This window comes from Carassius gibelio, chromosome B20, assembly GCF_023724105.1.
Source record: "Carassius gibelio isolate Cgi1373 ecotype wild population from Czech Republic chromosome B20, carGib1.2-hapl.c, whole genome shotgun sequence".
Lineage (NCBI taxonomy): Eukaryota > Metazoa > Chordata > Actinopteri > Cypriniformes > Cyprinidae > Carassius > Carassius gibelio.
The window spans coordinates 26690908-26714953 of record NC_068415.1 but is presented as its reverse complement, the minus strand read 5'-3'; the positions used below and the strand labels follow the sequence as shown (position 1 = coordinate 26714953).

The following is a 24046-nucleotide window of genomic DNA, read 5'->3' as shown; positions in this document are numbered from 1 at the left end:
AAGTGGTAGGCTACTTTAGAAGGTAAAATCTAAAAGATGAAAAAGATGAATTGGGGAGAATCACCAAATTATGACGAATTTATTGATATTGTGTAAATGATTTGTATTCATGTAATCAAAAAAGTAACTGGAGTCTGATTGTGGTTGTTTTAAATGTGATATAGTTGATAAATAATTGAATTACAAGTAATGATTTAAAAATAATAACAATAATCTGATTATGTAGCCAGATTACATGTAAAGTACTGTAGTTATAAACATTTAAACAAGATATATTTTTTATTATCAGACCACATACCAACCCTGCAAAGACATGCAGACAAAATTTCTATTCTCATACTCCATGAAATAAAGTGAATGGAGAAAAGGCAAGTGAGAACATGAGATTGGCACTTTCACACAAATGCGTTCAGTAGTTGAAGTGCACCGGTCACCCGTTAACTCAAAATCTGACTCGCGCTCCTCGGGTGAGACGGGCCATGAAGCACAGTGAGTGCTTTCACCTCCACTGAATGGAGCCCATACGGAAAAGACAACATTATCCACCTCATTTTTACTGTAAGAGTGGATGTAGCCAACTTCACTGTCATCCAGTTATTTTAGCAGTACAAAAAGAGTCAGTTATGCTATTTGATATCGCAAACCGCTATCTGTTATCACTTTATTTTATTTTATTATTGTAACCATGAACACTGGTTTGCAATGCAATAAATAAATCCCTTTTAGTGCACTTTGTTATTCTTACAGTTATTTAGCAGCTAACAATGTGGAAGTCTTTCAAAGTATTTCAAAGAAAATATACGTTAACTCAAGTTTTGTTTGGTATAACATAATCTCATAGCTGATATGCACTTTAAATGCTAAATCAAACTAGGCTGGATACTTTTATCCACTAAATGAAAAGTGCTTTAAGTAAATTACTTTAAAATGCAGCCAGAAAGTCCTGGTTGAGGCAGGAAGACCTTCTGTGTGGCTCAGTTTAGTTGAATTGGAGACACTAAATTATCTCGGTGTACAAAAGTGTGTCTGTCTGTGTGCCCTGTGATGGATTGGCCATGCGTCCGCTGTGTCTCTGGCCTGGGGCCGAATGCTGGGACAGACTCCAGACCCCAGTGACCATTCAGAGGATGAGCGGTGTGGAGAATGGATGGATGCAACGATGAAAAAAACCCAAGAAGAGCACATTCTCTGTCTGCTTTCATGATTCTGCAACATTACAGCATGGTATAAGCTATGGGTATGATTCCCAGCAAACTGAACATGCATGAATTGAAAAAAAGTATTTAAAATCCACAACACATGAGCTTTTTGACAATTTGTAGGCATGTTCATGACTCGGAATGAGAACGATTTCAAGAAAAACATCACAGGTTAACCAGCAAAAAAATACAAATAAACATGGCAAGAAATAGCCATGAAAAACATGAGATCACTGTTTTTATAATGCACAGATTTAAGTAAAGCATTGGTGACATCTGTCGCGTTTGTCTGCATTGGTATAAAAAATGATTAAATGAATGAAGTGCTAAAAAGCATTTGAAATACCATCACTTTGATTTTTGCTCGTACTGTATGTTGATTATTGGACATCGCTGCATCTGTTATACAAACAGATGAATACATACTAAAGCATCCTGTTTACTTGAAAGACAATGTAATGGAATAATAACAGTTACACTACTGTTCAAAAGGGTAGGTAGATTTAAAATATTCTTTTATACTCATCAAGACTAATTTATTTGATAAAAATATGGTCACGTTATTTTAAGGTCCAATTCTTTCCATTAACATACCATTAAACAAACCCCTAATTTTTGTTCATTAATAGTTAGTAAGGTAGTTGTTAAGTTCAGGTATTGGAGAGGATTAGGGATATATCATATTCTCACACAGAATACATTCTTTATAAATACTAATACACAGCCAATATGTTAATAATAGACATGCTAATAGGAAACTAGCCAATAGTGAGAATTGCTCCTTATACTAAAGTGTAATTCAAAAATACTATAAAACCATACGGTAAAATATAAGTGTGTAAATAACAGTTTACAATGTAAATAACAGTTTCTATGTGAATATTGGTTAAAATGTCATTTATTGTTGCGATCAAAGCAGAATTTTCTAAATCATTACTCTGCATCAGAAACATTTCTGAAGGTCACCATTTATTTGAAATAAATATTTTGTAGCATAATAATAGAGTCTACTTTGATCAACTTAAATCATCACTGCTGACTAAAAGCATTACCTTCTTAAATAATAATAATCTTACTGACCCCAGACTTTTGAATGGTAGTTTATTTTGCGTTAATAATTCATTTAGTCATCAATATTACAGCATTTCTATGAGTCAAAGGACTGCTAGCTAGACTGTGCTAGTTAACAAATCATCCTCACATAGTTAACCTTAAAGAGTTTCCACAAAGGGTTGGTTAACATCTCTTTTTAATAAATAAATTAGGATTTATTATACATGGCACATTAAAAACAATAACAAACCTAAAGATAGTTCAGTGATATGAAGTTCCAAACTTTGGTTTGTGAGGAGCCTAATCGTTCAGTTCTGCCTATGTAAGTAGCAGTCATTGCGTGGTCCAGCACCCCTCCACCTCCCCATCTCCACCTTTAGTTGTGCTATTTATCTTCTATGTAGTGTCACATTTGGGGGAAAGAGTTCGGAGCTCAAGCCGAGCCTCGGGCTTGAACCTCTGTTGAGGAAAGCAAGCCTGGCTCTGGATGGACAGGTGAACTCATGAAATTAAAAATGTGTGATCATTCAGACAGTTTACGGGCCCAAACACACTCAAGCAAACAGAACATATGAGTCACGAAGGTGCTTAAAGAGTTGCGATTTCATCATCTTTAGGACGTCACAAAGATATGAAACCAGTGGCTGAAGCATCACTTCCATCAGCATTAAAGGAGGTGTGTGTGTTTGTGTCAGGACAGAAACGCCTGTGACCTCGAGAAACGTTACATGATGTTAACTGCTGGAGAGCTCAAGGCATCTACTGCCTCACCGAGTGATGTATGAAACATGCATCACTTTTACAGCACGCATAATATGCAGAGTTTTGTATTTATGGAATGCCTGTGTATCCCTGGGTGGAATGTGATTACCCACAATGCAATGGGCTCCACTCAACCTTTAATTTTCATATAAAACATGAAAGTAGTATCAGATGACCAATCTCTTTGACTGTCCCCCACAGATTTGTAATAATTCATAATACCGTCAAAAACTGTATTTGAGTCCAAATAATGCCAATGAATGGTGATGTTCTCTTTAACACATGACATAAAAGTAAAAGTAATTTTATTTTAGAAAAAAGACTAGTGTGAGTAAATAATGATTTTATTTACATTTTTGGGTGAACCATCAATTTGAGTTCCCCAACAGTCAATGTGTATATGATCTGAGCCCATGCAGTTTTTCTACATACGATGTCATTTAAGAGAAGTCTTGGGAAGTCGTGGCCTAATGGTTAGAGTTTGACTCCTAAACCTAGGGTTGTGGGTTTGAGCCTCGGGCCAGCAATACCACGACTGAGGTGCCCTTGAGCAAGACACTGAACCCCCAACTGCTCCCCGGGCGCCGCAGCATTAACGGCTGCCCACTGCTCCGGGTGTGTGTTCACTGCTGTGTGTGTGTGTGTGTGTGTGCACTTTGGATGGGTTAAATGCAGAGCACGAATTCTGAGTATGGGTCGCCACATTTGGCTGAATGTCACGTGAAGGTCTGGAATTCATGGCAGCTTTCATTGGCCAAGGCCGTTGATGTCAAACAACCAATCACAGTTCGTTTCTTTCATCGTCACGTTTCGGGGTGTGGAAATGTCGCTACAATAACAGACCGGTGTGTAAAACTCTCGGACGTATTTTAAAGATTCTATAGAGATTTCATATACTTTTGAAAATCCAGTGTTTAGTTGATCCTGATAAGCGCTGTTCGTCACAGTTGTAAACACAACATTTTCTTCTTTCGTCAGGGGGTGTGGCATCACAACATCTTTATTTTCAGGCAGAACGTTATAAATCGTGACACACACGTCTCCCAGATATCCTGTAGAATTCAACCAAACCGATGACGACCTCGACACTCCTGAAGTGTTTCCATGTGCATCCGACGTTTAGCCAACGGCCCGTGTGACGTCTGAGGCTGAAACCAGCTGAACAGCATTCTGTTTAATATGTCAGAGCTTGTATTAAATTTAAATTGTTCATAATTATATTTCTGAAAATATAAATTAATACAAAACAAAAAAGTAAATAATAAAAGTTAAGTTAAACTCCTCTTTGAGATGCTTGGTTCACCTTTTTCTCGTCACTGACTTCAGATATGTGTTTTCGGTTGTTGTTGTTGTGGTGTGGGAGTTTGCTGGAAGTCTTTGAGCCTCCTGAACATCTATTTGCACTCACACATGTGAATGAAAGAGGCATACACCGACATGATTTGGGTATTTCTTGTTCAATAGAAATCTATTGAACCACTTTATTTGTTAGTAGTTTTTTTTGTAAAACCCAAATTATTCTGTGAAATATAATTACAATTCCTTCTGAAACTGTGTTTTGATGATTTGATGAGAAAAAAGGTTTTGTGTTATCACTGAAAGAGTCTGAAAGTAGCATTTTGCATCAGATTTGGTTGAAGTTTTTCAATTTTCACAGATGTGTCACATGACTAAAGGTCAGGTTTAGCCAGAAGGGCTTCTCCACATAATCCAGTGCTGATGATGCTTTTTTTAATTTATTTTTTTAATCAACCTGTTGCTATTATTGCCGTCACTTTTAATAAACAGCATCAAATGACCGCAATTCATTATTGTCAAGATTTTAGAAAGGCTGTTTAATCTACAACAGCAACCTAAACCAATGTCTAAACAGATATTAGGCTGTCGGGGAACAACAACGCTAACACTATTTCAGAGTCAATGTATGTACTTACTATAGTAATGAAAGAAAGAAATTTAAAGCAACTACTAACCTTAAACCAAACCCTAACCCTACAGTACATATTGTTAATTCATATTCCCCTTTGAATAACATTAATGCATAAGAGCAGAGACATTTATTAATAGGGCCAGTTTCATGAATGTCTATGTGCTGCATTATTCAGCATCACTCAAATGCTACAGTATATGAAGCATGTCTTCTGTCCTCCGTTCTCATCTCTCTGTTCGTCTCTCAGTCAACTCTATGAGCCTTCTGAGGCACCATAAACCGTAAGAAGAACAATACGGGATGCAATCAAGGTCTAATCACTTCAGCATGCAGATGAGCTCAGCTCAGCCTCACAGTGTCACATTTCGGGGACTTCATCTGTCTTACGAGGAAACAATTCCAGATGAGAGGAGGACTTGAATATCAGGTGTGACTCACTCCTCAGGATTTCATCTCTTCTCAGGGATATGTATCTGCTCTTTGCACACCAGGTCTCAATACTGTAAACCCCAGATCTGAGAAATCTGACCGCAAAAGAGAACGCCATTAACTTCAGCTGCGACACTTCAATTACGAGTGACGACAGCCGAAATGTTCACGCACCCTTAAGTTATAAATTACTAAATCAAAATCAAATTTACACAAATCCAAAGTTCTTCAGCTAAAATGATCATGTACTGCATGTGAAGGCATGTGTGGAATAGCTGGCAATCTTTATTTTGGAATTATTGCTTTAATCCCCCCCCCCCCAGAAAAAAACAATGAGACAAAAGATCCAGGAAAACTTTTAACAATAAAACCTGAGAAAAGAGGGTTTGGGCAACATTCTCAAATCAGCATAATGACATAGAAAACACTCTAATCTAACAAACACCATCATATGATGCACACCGCCTATCAGTATTTAGATGAGTCCAGATCTGGTCAGACGTGTTTCATGATTGGGTCTGAATCTAGACAGTCTAGCACACTTTACTGCTCTGTTTAGTAAAAAAAGTAACTGTTAAACAAACAGAGTGAAGCGACAGTAACAAATATGAAACTTAAAAAACAAAAAAAACAATGCAATTCATTTTTAGTTTTATTCTTTTAAATAAGAATGTGCCTCAGCACTCAATGTTCAAACAAGCTCTCATAGCACTGTCTTTAAATAGATCATCAACAACTTCAAGAACAGGAGCCAAAGTGAGGCCAAAAAGCAAAATGTTCTCCAGAAGTCTCTTCTCTTTGCGGTGTGCACCGGCAGAGCCGCTGAACATTTTGGGAACCAAAAAAATAAATCGAACTGCTTGCATTCTTCTCCGACCCGATGACTGTGCTACTGCGGGATGGTGTGGTTCGCTCTCTTTGCTGCAGGCGGAGGCATGAGATCAGAGTCGCCTGGGTGTTTGCGGGACTGCGCCTGGGCGCACCGGTCCAAAAACTCAAAGAGAATTTCCTTTGTGACGGGATGCTGGATACTGTTGCACACCGCTGTCAGGACGACACGAGACAAAGTGAGAACAAATTATAGATGCTCAGTTGGGCTGCAAGCTCCGGTGGAGTTAGCTAGCTATTTGAATTATAACATTCGGGTTAATGGTGCACAACATTTTAAAGCTTGGGTGGGCAAATCTGGCTGCTTACATACATTTACACAACAACAACTATGGTTTGCATACAGATAACAATGTTTTCAAAATGATTCCCATCAACATGGACCTTCGAAAATGACTTAAATGCTTTCTTATCCAGGTCAGCCGCTTAGTTGCTGATGAGAATTTGTAAAGAAACGCTAAGCATTTATGCATTCATAAAGACTGAACATGTAAAATGCATAAAATGATGTCACTATTTTCACAAACTGGTGCATTTTTTTGTAGTTTAGATGATAATTTCATTATCTAAAACTCACACTTTGTGTTTTCATTCGCCCAAAACACTGATGTCATGTAAATGAACCGACAAAACACATTTTGAGTTTTAGATGACGAGAGTCTACTATAAAGCTCCATGCAGGTGAGTTTGATCAGGGTTGGTTCTCAAAGGCCTGAGTTGCCCAGCCCTGTTTTAAGGTAATGTTATGCACAATGAAAATACATGTAAAAATGCTCTTAGCCTTAGGAGATTGGTTTTCATCTAGTCGACTACACAGAATCAGATAGCGACCCTGGCTTTAGTAGAGCACATGCATCCTTACCCATTGCTGTGTCGTATGAGTTGGGGAAGCTCTTGTCCGTCCTCTGTCGCATGAACACCCAGGTGTTATTGACGAACGTACACTCAATTATTTTATTATCATACTGCTTCAGGTCCTTTGTTATCTGGGGTGCAAAAGAATAATAGGGTAATACACACTTGTGTGAATTTAAAGAAATAAATGGCAGCTGCATTATTCAAACCAAACAGCATTCTTGTAAACATGTACAAACCACTTTTTAATTTCTTTATATTAGTATTATTTTAGTTTTTTTTTCGTGTTTACTTCATGTTCTGAAAGTAGCCAGATGAAGAAAAAATATCCATATATCAGCAAAGCTTGTCTGAAAACCAATTAACCAATTAACCAATTAACACGTGCATTGAATCCTGTCCTGCAGAGTTCAGCTTGAACCCCAGTTCAACACACCTGAACCAGCCAATCACCTTCTTCAGGGTTACTACAAGCTGTGTTGGGTTATGTTTGAGCTAACCTCTGCGGGATGTTGGTCCTCCATATGTTTTATATAAGTTTGTTTTTATATGTCCGCATTGCCAGGACCTGAAACAGATGGGATACGAACCAAAATCTCTCTGTTAAATGTGCCTGGAGCTTCTGTGCTCACCACTAGTATGTGGTTCAGACAAATAGTTGGTACTTTTTGTAGGTTGTAAAGTAACTGCCAGTGCGTAATGTGTAATTACAGCCACAACACAGATGTCCCAATACATGACAGTTTCACAAAGGCCTTAAGAAAACAGGAGCGTGTTTGGCCCAAGTAAGCGAGAGAAAGAAATATCTCAAAGATAAAGAGACTGGATCCTCGCTAAACCATGGCAGGTTGGTGTGTGGGGGAGGAAGTGAGCTGGCAGTAAAGCCGCCCCCTTCTGGGCCTATTGGCATGATGGGATGAGTAAATACCCTCACCATCCAACAGTGAAGGGCATCTGTCAGCACAGAGAGGAAGCTGAATATTTCAGGACTGACATACACCACAATATTCCAAGGATTAATTAACCCGAGGTGGTACGGTACCTTTCCTGACCACTTAAAAGAACCCAGCCAAATATAATAGAGGCGTCAGGCCAAGGATTCTGCGCACGCGCTTTCACACCCCACACAACCACATACACACCACCATGGCAGAGATCCAGGGATGTTGTTCGGTTTCGTCTGGCACGGTACATGATGCTCCTGTTAGTTCTGGATCGGCCCATCATGACACTCCGGTCACCCTCTTGAAATCCTGGCAGCCATTTACAAACACCACACGGTGCCCAAAGCAGCCAAATCCACTCCATTACAGCTAAAGCCTGCCAAACACCTTCTTAGTTTGTAATGATAATACGGCAGTCAACAATAAAACAAAACTAAATCAATTTAATCAAAGCAACAATCAGGGGCATAGCAGCCCCTCCAAAAACATCCTGCCAAATAATCATTGCATTTTAAGAGTGCAAAGAAACACTCCAAACAGACACAAAACGGTAAGCGACCACCCTACTACACCTGCTCCCTATTCACCAACATCCGGCTTTCAGCAAATCAGGAGTGACTATCATGTGACTGTTACTCATGGAGTCAAGCACCAACCAAACACTGCAACAAGAATGCTGAAAAATAATCTCTCTATATAACAGGTCAATTAGTGATATTGTGACATTCTGACCCATTTTTTCCCAAGAACCAGAGCTTGTTTTGACCAGTGCATGTTTTTGATCAGGCAGGAGAGAGGTCCAAACATTGGGCTGCTTGTTGGAAATCAATGTTTTTGGAGTTGTGAAGAACCTTTTAAGCAGCTTTATTTTTAAGAGAGAATGTCAATTATGTGAGCTTTGGCTGTTTAGCAGTTGTGTTTAATTTCCAGCCATTAGTCCATTCCTGCATCTCGATTGATTGAGTGAAGCAGTGGCTCGTCACTAATGTGGCCTCTTTATTGCCTTCAGTCCACTGCAGCACTTCAGCACAATCACAACCACCTCTTTCCTCATCTATAAACATTCCATATATATCTGTGGAAACTGCACCACATATTTATTTGCTAAATAAACAGAATCATTTAATAATCAGTCAACAGCATATCATACGTGGTTTAGAGTGAAAGAAAACAATTAACAGTTACCATAGTTACTCATTAATTTACAACTGAGTGTGTGTTTCAGAAAACTAGACTAAATGTTGTTTAGTGGGTTTCATGCCAACGTAAAAAAAAACTCTTTCCAAAAGAGAAGTCAGACTTGGATTCATGACAAAACAGATTTGTGAACACAGACAGCAACTCTAAAAGGCACGTCAGCTTTACAAGAGAGTGCTCTTCATGTGAAGCGTATGGGAGACGTATTGATTCCAATGGAGTTTGCATTAACATGCTGCTAAGATAATTCTGTATTAAAACAATGCTAAGTTTGGGTAAAATAATCCACAACATTTCTGCACTAATGTATTTATAATCTCACTCCATCTATCTTTTTGTTAATTTACTATTTTATTTTATTCAGGGACATTAAAAATACAGAATCAGTGGAAAATGTGCTGGATTTAACTAGGATAATTAAACAAGGTAATCTGTAGTTAAAATAATAATGCAACTTTTTACACAAATCCCTATAAATATTCAGAATTCAAATGTTTTCATTTCTAGAGAAACCACAATGATTGTTTTTTCTTTTCTATCTTTTCTTCTTCTGGTTGTAAGTTCTGCCAAGATCTACAGTATTGTTCAAAATAATAGCAGTACAATGTGACTAACCAGAATAATCAAGGTTTTTAGTATATTTTTTATTGCTACGTGGCAAACAAGTTACCAGTAGGTTGAGTAGATTGTCAGAAAACAAACAAGACCCAGCATTCATGATATGCACGCTCTTAAGGCTGTGCAATTGGGCAATTAGTTGAAAGGGGTGTGTTCAAAAAAATAGCAGTGTCTACCTTTGACTGTACAAACTCAAAACTATTTTGTACAAACATTTTTTTTTTCTGGGATTTAGCAATCCTGTGAATCACTAAACTAATATTTAGTTGTATGACCACAGTTTTCTAAAACTGCTTGACATCTGTGTGGCATGGAGTCAACCAACTTGTGGCACCTCTCAGCTGTTATTCCACTCCATGATTCTTTAACAACATTCCACAATTCATTCACATTTCTTGGTTTTGCTTCAGAAACAGCATTTTTGATATCACCCCACAAGTTCTCAATTGGATTAAGGTCTGGAGATTGGGCTGGCCACTCCATAACATTAATTTTGTTGGTTTGGAACCAAGACTTTGCCCGTTTACTAGTGTGTTTTGGGTCATTGTCTTGTTGAAACAACCATTTCAAGGGCATGTCCTCTTCAGCATAGGGCAACATGACCTCTTCAAGTATTTTAACATATGCAAACTGATCCATGATCCCTGGTATGCGATAAATAGGCCCAACACCATAGTAGGAGAAACATGCCCATATCATGATGCTTGCACCTCCATGCTTCACTGTCTTCACTGTGTACTGTGGCTTGAATTCAGAGTTTGGGGGTCGTCACACAAACTGCCTGTGGCCCTTGGACCCAAAAAGAACAATTTTACTCTCAAAATGTTCCTCCATTTCTCTTTAGGCCAGTTGATGTGTTCTTTGGCAAATTGTAACCTCTTCTGCACATGCCTTTTTTTTAACAGAGGGACTTTGCGGGGGATTCTTGAAAATAGATTAGCTTCACACAGACGTCTTCTAACTGTCACAGTACTTACAGGTAACTCCAGACTGTCTTTGATCATCCTGGAGGTGATCATTGGCTGAGCCTTTGCCATTCTGGTTATTCTTCTATCCATTTTGATGGTTGTCTTCCGTTTTCTTCCACGTCTCTCTGGTTTTGCTCTCCATTTTAAGGCATTGGAGATCATTTTAGCTGAACAGCCTATCATTTTTTTGCACCTCTTTATAGGTTTTCCCCTCTCTAATCAACTTTTTAATCAAAGTACGCTGTTCTTCTGAACAATGTCTTGAACGACCCATTTTCCTCAGCTTTCAAATGCATGTTCAACAAGTGTTGGCTTCATCCTTAAATAGGGGCCACCTGATTCACACCTGTTTCTTCACAAAATTGATGACCTCAGTGATTGAATGCCACACTGCTATTTTTTTGAACACACCCCTTTCAACTAATTCAACTAATTGCCCAATTGCACAGCCTTAAGAGCGTGCATATCATGAATGCTGGGTCTCATTTGTTTTCTGAGAATCTACTGAACCTACTGGTAACTTGTTTGCCACGTAGCAATAAAAAAATATACGAAAAACCTTGATTATTCTGGTTAGTCACATTGTACTGCTATTATTTTGAACAATACTGTATATGTTATTGTCTAGTTTTGTCTTAAAGCACATTCTTCATGACTAAACCGTACTTCTCAATGGTTTGCTACAATCGCCCCTCGTAGCAGCTCTTGTGTACCTCCTTATTATTTGATTTATGAATAAGGGAGGAACAAAACTCTTGAGTATCTTAAAAACAACACTAAATCATCTGTTTCCCAGGGCAAAAAAAAAAAAAGAAAAAGAAAACTTAATGGAAACAAATGCCTTAATAGCAGATTTTACCAGGCTTAGGAATAGATTTAATAAACTACTTAATGATTTGCTTTTATGAAATACATTAATTCAATCAGTCTGTGATTACACAGCTCACTTTAGACATTCTACTAACAGTCGACTAGCACTAGCATTAGCAGACTGTCTGCTTAATATCTTCTAACACTATATTTTGATGGGTCCACAACATAAAACATTTTAACTATAAGAATCTTTGCAAGTATATGTCAACTTATACTAAACACTAAACCTAGTCTACTCTGAGAGTCTGTAGACCTAGAGTTGCAAATTAATGAGAATTCGATGACATTGTAGTTGCACAGTTAAGTGTAAGCAAATACTAATTAAGTGGTGTAAAATTATTTATATGTATTTATATAGTCTGTGGAAGGCTAGGACCATAAAATGTTCGTCCAATCATATCCCTCAGTCCGAACATTACGAGATGATACCCAACCTGCCTGTCTAATCTGATCTCATGGCAATTTGTACATATTTTACAAGGTGGTTAATTCGTATGACCATACTTTTACAAATTCGTATACGATTTTTGCCAAATTGTATAATAAATTCGTACAAATGACCTACCCCTAACCCGCCCCTAAAACTACCCGTCACTGGGGTCTAGACAAATCGTACAAAATCATAAGAGTGAGGTCGAACGAATTCGTACATATTATCCACCTAATAAACTACATATGAATTGGTGGAGAGATAGCACTGGCCTGTCAATGTAATGTATGCAGACACGATACATCAGCTGCACGTTCAATTGTGCTACTGCAGGCCTAGCAAGAACGGAGGCATTGTTATTGTAATATTATACACTTTGTACTAGGATGTTTTCTCACTGGTGAATGAGACATGAGGTAATCTGACAGTGTTGACGCGGTTCTCCCAATGCGTTGCTTAGTTCATGTGTTTTGGAGGAGGCGTGGATTCGGAGAGTGATTTGCAGGTGATTTGTGACCCTACATTTAAAAGTGTTCCCAGTGTATAACAGCATCCACACCAGAGGATGATAACAATCTGTATTATAAGTGTGCATTGCTGTTATGTGGCTTGACGCTTTAAATTCTTGACTAGAATGGATTCTCATTAGCTGTCAAAGTTTTTAAAGTTCATCAGCTAGAATTTATTTTTAAGTGATACCAATGATTGTATTCCTCTGTTCTGATATTGTTATAGTTGTGGTATACATCGATGCACACCGAGAGCATTCCTCGAGCGGCTCTCTAGACAGGCCGATCGCTGGGTCTCAGATCGGAGGTCTTGTGTGACCCAGCGTTCACCTGTCTGACTCGATTAATTAAAAGCACATCATGTAAAGAGCATTTGACAATGACAGGACTATCTTTAGCGGCGTCTGTATTTGCAGAAGGAATCTTCAGACATGTGAACCAATGTTTCTCTCACCTTCATTTGTGCAAAGGGCCTGTCATAGCTCCCCACGTACAGGAGACCCACCGTCTGCGGGATCAGTCTGGAGAAAGAGCGAAAATAAAGATCTAAATTAAATTTCACATCCAGACAAGCAAGCATTGTGCTATTCCCCAAGACAGCGGAAGTCAGGGAAATAACAGCAGCTCTGCCATGGAGGATGTCCTCCGATACTGCCGTGTAATTACTCTGGGCTTCATAATACATGCCTATAAGACTTTCACAGTCAGGATGAGGAGCCTAAATACACAGACGTCAAGGTCTTTGAGGTGTAGACTTGAAGGGGAACGTTCGAAAGGGAGGCTTTTTAAGGACAAGGATCAAGGATTTTAAAATCAATATTAAAATTAATTTTGAATGAGATGCTGGTAAATGATGCACTGTCTTGTGTGGCTCACTGATGCAATGCAATAAACACAGCACATACATATATATGTGTAATATACACAATATAGTTATAATTTAGAAGATGATTCTTAGACATTATGCATTTATTTGAGGAAGTACTGTAAAAATGGAAATATTGAGAAATATCATTACGCATTAAAATAAAAAAAAGTTTTCTATTGAATATGTAGTAAAATGTAACTTTCTGCTGTGATCATATCTGACATTTCAGCATCGGGGGAGTGTGTGAGGGGGTAATTAAAAATTAACCAACTTTTCTTTTGGTATCTTCATTTTTAATGCCTTATTTGGTCAATTTCCAGAGATATTAGGATCTAAATATTTGAAATTGAAATCTTTTGCAACATTATAAATGTCTTTACTGTCAAACAAACCTGGTAGTACGTGAGAATAATAACAGTTTAATAAACAATACTATATTTACTGTATATTAACAGTTTGCCTGACCCATATCTAACATGGACGGGAAGATCAATCATATGACTTGGCATGTAATATCTCTGAATTATATTTAAGAGCTTTTCTCAGCATATACTGTTTTTGCAAAATATGAATTAACTCTTCATATTGTAATAAATTCCATTAGAACTTTAATTTTACTTTTAATGTGTCAAAAGACTTGACATATGCAATGATCACACTTGAAACCAGTTTTATTAATCTCGGCTGAAGAAGAAATAATCAGTGATCACTGCAAATGCTTCCTAACAAACAGACAGTAGGACACTGTAGCCCTCTCCTCTCTATAATTGTCCCAGCTGTTCACACGTACACACCCACTGAAATGTGTTCCCATCCAGAATAGTGTTGAATCACCGGGGAGGAGACCGGATCCCAACCCTGACACTGAGGGCTAAAGAACCCCCTGCCAGTCAAGCTAATGGTGCTGTATATTTGGAGACCACTGTGTTCAGCCTCGGTTACTGTGTGTCCTGTGCACTTGTTTTATCACTTCGAATGCAGACATTTTTGTCAAATAATGAAACCAATGGAACAGTTTAGACACCCGTGTGATTTATTTCAGTGTGCACCAGATCTCAGCAGCAGTTGTCCAGTGATGAGGGCCGGGACTAACATTGAGACGTCTCTTTAGCAGCAGGCTGTGTCATTACAGTTTCCATAATTGGTATCGCAATGTGTGAACTGCTCAAACGTGCATTTCTCTCTTTCTAGAGTAATTAAGACCATCAAGCTCAACCATCTGTTGACTGCTCAAAAATTCATTTAGGACTATCTAGACCTCTTTATTCATTTGATGACAATGTTTCAGAGGAGATTCTGTGAAATGTATTCTCGTGAAACACTGGTGAACAGACTGGATGACTACATGTCAGGTTTTTTTTTTAGATGCACCTGTATATTATTGCTTTTCCTCATTATGATATCAAAACAGGTGTGTCATCTTTAAAAAATTGTCTCAATGTCAGAATAATGCAAAAAAAAAAAAAAAAAAATTATATATATATATATATATATATATATATTTGTCTTGTTTCCTAAAAGGGGTATACAAAAATCTTAATTCAAAGGCTAAACAAGATTATTCTTCTTGCCCCATTGGCAGATATTTTTGCTTGTTTTAAGCAAAAACTGACAAAATTTTAATAATTTGTTTTTAGAAAGCGAGATATTATATCTTAAGTAATTTTACTTGTCAAGTAAATGCATCTTGATTAAAGAATTTGTAGATATTTGTGACCCTTCTGGCAAAATGAGGTGTAATGCACACAGGCTAATTTTGAGCTACGGGCAAAAAAAAAGAAAAAAAAAGGTGAAATATTATGATTTTGGTTGTGTTTCAGATTTTCACAAAAATGAACCCTTGTCTAGTGAGACGTCCCAGTGCTCCAAATAGTGATTAAACACCTAAAAGTTTCTTTATTTGTACATTTTCTGAGAAGCAAACGTTTTCCTGGGCTCTATTCTTGTGCTGCTTCTCATCTGAAGCACCTGCATCAAGACGACAGACACCAATGGTGCTCTATCCCCACACGCATACATAGATTTAAAGTACCTGTAGGCTAAATATACTGAAGTATTCATGCAAACATAATCTGTTATATCTTAAGTGAATGTCTGGAGAACTTTTGGGGAAAAACATACTGTGTGTAACTATATTAGATCCCTGCATTATACTATGTCTTAATTTATGCATTTCTGCAGCTTTGTTCTGGTTTACTGGCTGCTCACGAATTTCCACTAATTCAATAATATTTAGGCATTGTTTCTTTTCCTAAATCCTCACCATCTAACCCTCTAAATGATTCATGATAATAAACAATTATCTGGGAAAATGACTTGGTTAGCTACTACATTTCCATTGATTTCCATGTCGAAGAACTTACTGTTGATTATATTTTAATGTACTTTTAAAGTTTAAACCACATTAAAAGCTTAATTTGTAAATTATGAATGAATGATGATGCATTTATATACCGTAAGCCCATGCAGCCCCAAATTAAATAGGTTAACTAACCACCGATAGCTTAAATCGACTGCATCTCTTATCGACATCTGATCAATCATCGATTAACTGTTGACAAACCCATAGTTTGTATGTAAAATGAAAAAAGTATATTATGTATGCATGCGGTTGTTTGTGTGTGTGTGTCTGGGCTGTATCATACACCCGGCGCAATGCGATGCAAGGCGTAGTGCAAGTGTGTTTGCTCGTTTCATTCCGTCGCCGTTCGCATGTCCCCGTCCAGCCCTACGTCGTTTAATTAGCAAATACATTTGCGCCCATTTGTGCGTGCTGGTCTAAAAAGAGGAGTGTTCAGGCGCATAGCTGGCACATTGCTATTTTAAGGAGCTGAAAATATACCAACTCAAACCTGGTCTAAAGTCTAAAGTCAATGACGCAATATTGTTTTTGTTATTTAAAGAGCGCGTTGGTAGAAAATGCGCCTCTGGGCGGATCCACAGTGCAGGTTGACTTTGCTTATTATACACAGGGATGCGCATCTCAAAAACCTGCATCAGTTATTATTTATAGCAACAAAGATGAAAAACTGCTATACAGTATTATGATTATTGATCTAGTACTATTAAGAAAATAAGTGTGTGTGTGTGTGGGGGGGGGGGGGGGTGTAACATTGCTAGGTAATTTTGCTTTGTAATCTTCAGGAAACTTCAAATCAGATCAGTTTTCTCTAAATGTACTTTGCTAATTCAATCAGCTTCAAACAGGCTTAGCTCAGTCATTTTTCATCATACATTATTTTGGAGGTTTTTTTTAAATATAGATAATAACTTTTTGAAAATGTGCTCATTGTGACTCATTTTGCCAGCACAGGTCACAGGATTTTTTTTTTGCAGTGAAGTTAAAAATCGTTGTATGTATAGATTGCATTTTATATGTATTTTTGAATAAATCATTGCATCTGGACAAAAGAAAAACAGCCAAGCAGAGTGCAAAATGGGTACTATAATGGCTAGGTCAGCCAAAAAAATAAAAAATAAATAACACCCCGTCTTCAACTCATCTGATAGTGTTTGTCTTGCATTGGGAATAGGACACTTGTCAGAGGAAGGGAAAATGGAGGATGACCAAGCTGAAAATGGGAAGATAGTTCACCTATTATCAAGTCCAGAGCTCCAAAGGAGAGTGTTAGAGAAGTCCAGATGTCTTGCCATTGAAAGCCTGCTGAAAATCACTTTTGAATGGTTGTGAATCAAGTCATCTCTGGTCAATGACACATGGAAAAAGATCATATCCATGTTTTGCAGTGTGTGGTTTAACAGTCAGGCAGAGATTTCTCTTCACAAGTACTCTCTCTCTCTCTTGAAACTGAACTGGGAACTGGCAGCTTTCATGATGTAGGTGTTCAAGGTCAGTAAAGATGTGTCCAAACAGACTCACGCCTGTAGTATGAATTCAGAAAGCTCTAATCCAGTTTCTAAGGTTTAGTTTCTATACACTACAGAGTCTGTACATTCAACAAGAGAAGGTTTGATTTTTACTTTACCCTTTTAGTTTTCAAAGCAACAAAGGCTTCTAATACAAATGTTACTAGACTATTGAGAGTTGCTCTAAAATAATTCATTCCACTGCTTTTAACAGATGGAGCGTGTTTGCAGAGCAGCCTTACTAATGAAATGTTTATCTGTTTTCAAATCGCACAAATTTGAAGTACAAATTCATTTCCTTAAAAATTGCATCAATTTAACCCAAGGTCTTGTCATTACCGCTCTTCAACATTCAGTGTCATCTATGCAAAGAGTTAGGGGTTCTTTTATTATTTTACCCATCTCATTTCAAAGCTCTCTGCAAATAAAGAGGGCATGGTGAGAGGGAAAAACACTCACAGATAAAGAGTGTGTGTGTGTGTGTGTGTGTGTGTGTGTGAGAGAGAGAGAGAGAGCTGTGTGGGAGGAGAGTGGAGATGTCATCTTTCTCTGTTTCCTGGCAGGGATATAACCCCGCTAATAACCTCAGCCGCTCGCTGACACATCTGCTGTAGAAAAGCCAGGCCTCTATGATGCTTCGATGACACTCACTGACCATCGGCTCATAAAATAGCTATTTATTTTTTGACTGATCAATTTGGAATAAAAACAAAATTGAAACATGTTAATCAAAGTTTAGAGCAAAACAGCCACTGGGTATAATCCGACTGATAATGTAGAAACGTTTATGTGCACAGTTATTGGGACATTAGAATCAATGCATTCCCAGTGGACATTCAGTTAATTCAGGCATGCTCACGACTTATTACATTTTTTAGATTTATTTTTAGTTTCCATGCTTGAAATGCTTTTGTAAATCTAATAAATCCATCTTTACCCCCAAGAGTCTGCACTCCATGCATGCGCTCTGTCTTTTACATACAGTACACATGCGTCAGATGAACGTCATGCCCTGACGTTTTCCTTTAGGAATTTAGAAAATGGCTTGTCATGTTAAAAATAGATCACGTTTTGTTGCGCAGGGCATCATTGTCAGATTTACACCAATGTTCCAATCAGAAGAGTGGGGGGTGGGGGTGGGAGGAGTCAAGTGCACTGAGAGTATATAGTAGCAACTGTGCGTTTGCCTTAAGGTTCAGATACTAACTTTTGTGTTCAGAGCAGAAATACAATTTTAAGTCCCAGCATCCTTTTCAAAAGGTGTTTCCCCCATAAAAAATTGCCTTATAACATCAACACATGGATGTAGATAACACATAATTACCAAAACAGAGCCTCCCGGGTGCAGAATCCACCACCAGTAAATGGTGAACTCTTTCCTTCATAATGTAAGAGCATGATGGAAAGCAGACAGAATGATTTTTTTTGCATTCCAGTGCATTGCTTTTTAATTGTTTTTCTATTTAAACGTGGAAAACAGACACCTTGTACATCTGAGAAGCATCTTGTCGTTCTCTGCATTCATTTACATTCCGCTGTGTCTTTTGTATTAAATGCAAGAACAAGTTCTGCATGATTAGTTACTTTATGTACTACTTCCTGAATGTACTTATTTAAAAGATAATAAAATGGAAAACAATCATTCCAATCCAATCATTTGTGTGGAGAGTGGAAACTAAAGTGCTCTTTACAGGACATGGAGGCGCCAACTTATAACTTAATATATGCCATAATTTTTAATCATAAAGGTGGTAATACATCATTTGAAATGGTAAAGGGTCAAAAATTTTATTTGTTTGCACTCACAATATCAACAAAACATTGTGCTTTTGTAAAATCAAGAAAACAAACAGGATGTTTTCCCGTTTTTCTGCCATCTCAGTCTTGAACAGGATCATTTCAAAATGATGAACAGAAACTCAGCGAATACTTACCTCAAATACATGATAAATATATCTATAGAAGGCTTTGAATTAGTACTTTAAAATGAAATAATTCAAAAACAAAATCTGCATGTAATAACTTAGAATGCTGTCTAAGACTTGATGGCTGCTCTGTCGATTCTTCGTCATCAGTTAGGAACCTGTTATTTACCTGTGTTATTTAATAGCAATTTTTCCTTTGAATGCCACATTTGAAGTAGGGGTGCACCTATCAAGATCGTCCGATCATTAATGCGCATCTCGTCAGTAAAGCCGGTTCTCTAATCAGCAGTAAATTCCATCAGGTGCGTGATTTCAAATAGAGCAGCTGTTACTACACAGAGCCGTTGTTAACTGACTAGCTGCGCAAATCCATGTTTATTATCAGCATTTATTTGCGCAGCTAGTCAGTTGCAAAACTGCATTTTTCCATCTAAATTACGGCCTATGCTCTCAATGTTAAATGCGGAAACGTTAATTCATGCGTTTTTTGACCTCAAGGTTAGATTATTGTAATGCTTTATTGGGTGGTTGTTCTGCACGCTTAGTAAACAAACTACAGCTCGTCCAAAATGCAGCAGCAAGAGTTCTTACTAGAACCAGGAAGTATGATCATATTAGCCCGGTCCTGTCCACACTGCACTGGCTCCCTATCAAACATCGTATAGATTTTAAAATATTGCTTATTACTTATAAAGCCCTGAATGGTTTAGCACCTCAGCATTTGAATGAGCTCCTTTTACATTATACTCCTCTACGTCTGCTACATTCTCAAAACTCAGGCAATTTGATAATACCTAGAATATCAAAATCAACTGCGGGCGGCAGATCCTTTACGTATTTGGCGCCTAAACTCTGGAATAACCTACCTAACATTGTTCGGGAGGCAGACACACTCTTGCAGTTTAAATCTAGATTAAAGACCCATCTCTTTAACCTGGCATACACATAACATACTAATATGCTTTTAATATCCAAATCCGTTAAAGGATTTTTAGGCTGCATTAATTAGGTAAACCGGAACCGGAAACACTTCACATAACACCCTATTTACTTTCTACATCATTAGAAGAATGGCATCTACGCTAATATTTGTCTGTTTCTCTCTTATTCCGAGGTCACTGTAGCCACCAGATCCAGTCTGTATCCAGATCAGAGGGACACTGAAGTCACCCGGATCCAGTACGTATCCAGACCAGATGGTGGATCAGCACCTAGAAAGGACCTCTACATCCCTGAAAGACAGCGGAGACCAGGACAACTAGAGCCCCAGATGCAGATCCCCTGTAAAGACCTTGTCTCAGAGGAGCACCAGGACAAGACTACAGGAAACAGATGATTCTTCTGCACAATCTGACTTTGCTGCAGCCTGGAATTGAACTACTGGTTTCATCTGGTCAGAGGAGAACTCGCCCCACAACTGAGCCTGGTTTCTCCCAAGGTTTTTTTCTCCATTCTGTCACCGATGGAGTTTCGGTTCCTTGCCGCTGTCGCCTCTGGCTTGCTTAGTTGGGGACACTTCATCTACAGCGATTTCATTGACTTGATTGCACAGATATTATTTAAACTGAACTGAGCTGGATGATGAGATCACTGAATTCAATGATGCCTTTATGTTTTATTGACACACTATTTTTCTATTTGCTGCTTTTCAGTTGCTTTGTAATCTGTAAAAGCACTATATAAATACAGGTGACTTGACAGTAAGGTATAAATTTGTGACAGGAAAATCCATGTTCAGTTGAGTTTGGGTGTCAATTTTTTGGTGTAATTGTGATTCAGATTTAAAACATAACATAGTAATGTGATTTTATAGCAAATTTAAATTCCAAAGTATTTTATATATATATATATATATATATATATATATATATATATATATATATATATATATATATATATATATATATATATATATATATTAGTCCACCCCCACAACACCCAACAATCTACACTCCTTACATCATAATTGTAAAGTAAAACAACAGGTTTTTTACATCTTTGCTAATTTATTAAAATAAAAACATTTAAATGATTCCATTGCATAAGTATTCATACTTGGGACAGTTTAAATTTAGCTCAGGAGCATTAATATAGCTTGTAGATGTTACTACATTTCAAGTGAAGTTAACCTGTGGCAAATTCAATTGAACGGGCATGATTTGGGATGGCACACACATCTTAATAAAAGGTCTAGCAGCTGATAATGCATATCAGAGCAAAAACCAAACCCTGAGGTAAAAAAAAAAAAAAACCTGCCCGCCGAGCTCAGAAACAGGATTGCTTCAAGCCACACTTTGGAAACATTGAAACTGAAGCATGTAGTCTCTTGTTACCCTTAATTGAAACAACCAGGACTCTTCCTAGAGATGGCCTCCTGGCCAAACTGAGCAACTAATGGAGAAACTAATGGAGATGGGCTTTGGTTAGTGTGGTGACCAAGAAACAGATAGTCACTTTAGTTGAGCTCCATGATCATATGTGGAGATACTGTAGGAGAAACCTACAGAAGGACGAACATCACTCCAACACTCAGCTGATCCAGTCTTTACGGCGGTGTGGCCAAACTCAATCCTCTCTTCAGTTAAGACACATGAAAACATGCTTGGAATTGACAAAAAAGCACCTAAAGGACACCCAGACTCTGAGAAACAAGATTCTCTGGTCGGATGAACCTCAGGTCTAAGCGTGTTTGAAGGAAACCAGCTCTGCTCATCACCTGCACAGTAGCATCCCAAAAGTAAAGTGTGCTGGGACTAGCCTCATGCTGAGAGGGACTGAGGGACTCATCAGAGTAGAAGAAAAGCTCAATGCACCAAAATATTGAGATGACCTTAATGAAATCCCAGTCCAGATCATCCAGAACCTCAGAATGGGCAGAAGTGTCATCTTCTAATAGGACAGCGACAGACAGCAAGAACGGCTTATAGACAACTCTGTGAATGTCCTGAACCAGCTACAGCCTGAGCTTGAACCCAATCAAAGATTTCTGGAGAAACCTGAAGATGTGCATCTGCCCCAGACAGAGCTTCAGAAGTGAAGAGGTGAGATGAAGAATAATTGACAAATTCTGATGAGAAAGCTTGTTACATCAAACAAAAAAGACTTGAGACTGTAAAGGTGCTTCAGCTAAATATTTAGTTATGGGTATGGATACTTATGCAATGTACTTATTTCAGGTTTTTATTTTTTATAAATGTAGGAAGTTGTGACAGTTCTGTTTGTGCTTTGTCAGTATGGTGTATGGAGTGTAGATTGATGTGAAAAATGAAGGGGTATGAATACTTTCGCAAGGCATATATATTTATGTAACTAATTTTTTTTTAGTACAGTTCATTTTATTTACGGTAAACTTAAACTTGTGTAACTTTTTTTTACACTTGCATTAAAAAACAAACAAACAAAAATTACTAAATCTATAGATTATCTTCTTTAAAGGGGGGGTGAAATGCTATTTCATGCATACTGAGTTTTTTACACTGTTAAAGAGTTGGATTCCCATGCTAAACATGGACAAAGTTTCAAAAATGAAGTTGTACGTTTGAAGGAGTATTTCTGTTCCAAAAAAACCTCTTCCGGTTTGTCACAAGTTTTCTGAAAGTTTTTTTCGAGTATGGCTCTGTGTGACGTTAGATGGAGTGGAATTTCCTTATATGGGTCCTGAGGCACTTCTGCCGGAAGAGCGCGTTCCCGTATAGCAGAGCACTGAGAGCACAACAGACTTCACTGATCAGAGCGAGAGCGTCGCCAAATGTCACAAAAGAAGTGTGTTTTTGGTTGCCAGGACAAGACAACCCTGCACAGATTACCAAAAGAGAAACAGCATTAAGGGACCAGTGGATGGAGTTTATTTTTACAGAGCATCAACGGAGTTGTGCAAGTGTTTTTGTTTGTTCCATGCATTTCGGATTGCACATCGTTTATTTCTTAAGGATAATGCAGTCCCAACGGAAAAGGGTCACGATTGTGTGTTGGAACCACATGCGGTGAGTAAAACTGCTTCAAATATCTCTGTGTTGTTAACTTAACTATCGGCGTGTAAGCACATCAAGTAAACAACATGCGATGTTGTCATCAAACTGCACTTTCCACATGTACAGCTTAAAAAAAAAAAAAAAAAAAGACGACATAAGGTGGAACTTAGTCATTTTCCAAAACCGCTAAGCAAATATATACAGTTTCAGTACATACCACATAGAGAAGCCTTTGCTGATGCTGCTCTTGTTAAATTTCAGCCTCTGGATCTGTGTCACAGCTTCCACACGCTCTCAACTCAAAAGCCTACTCGCGCTCGTGATTCTTTAGCTCCGCCCACACGTCAAGCCTACAGCCGTTCATGTTTTTCCGGGAAAAATCGGTACAGACTATCTTTCTCTTATAAATATAATAAAAATAAAGACTTTTTGGAGTTATGAAGGATGCAGTACTACTCTATAGGTACTCAAGATTAACAGGATATTGAGTGAAAACGAGCATTTCACCCCCCCTTTAAAAAGGACCAACCTTAGGTCTGTATTTCAAAGCATTCATAAATTAAAACCTTTTATGTTTGTCTAGTGCATTTTCATGTCTATGATTAAAAAAGGGAGTATTTTCGGTGTAATGCTGCTTAGTGTAAAAACCTGTATTTGCCATTTCATTCTCCTACCCACAGAGAGTATTATATCAATAATATACTGTAGTATATAGTATAAATATATAGTATAAAAATAAATAAGCTTAAAAAAATTTGGT

At 37.8% G+C, this 24046-nt stretch overlaps 1 protein-coding gene across 1 annotated transcript in view; it reads right to left on the bottom strand.

Annotated features, from left to right (window-relative positions):
* Positions 1-5640: 5640 nt before the first annotated feature.
* LOC127984360 (mRNA-capping enzyme) overlaps positions 5641-24046 on the bottom strand; it is a 106434-nt gene continuing 88028 nt past the window's right edge. Inside the window, exons 14-16 of the mRNA XM_052587005.1 lie at positions 13110-13176; positions 7124-7247; positions 5641-6417 (exon numbers count right to left, since the gene is read on the bottom strand). Coding sequence (XP_052442965.1) covers positions 6263-6417; positions 7124-7247; positions 13110-13176 — 346 coding nt within the window. The 3' untranslated portion in view covers positions 5641-6262. The remainder of the gene's footprint in view (positions 6418-7123; positions 7248-13109; positions 13177-24046) is intronic.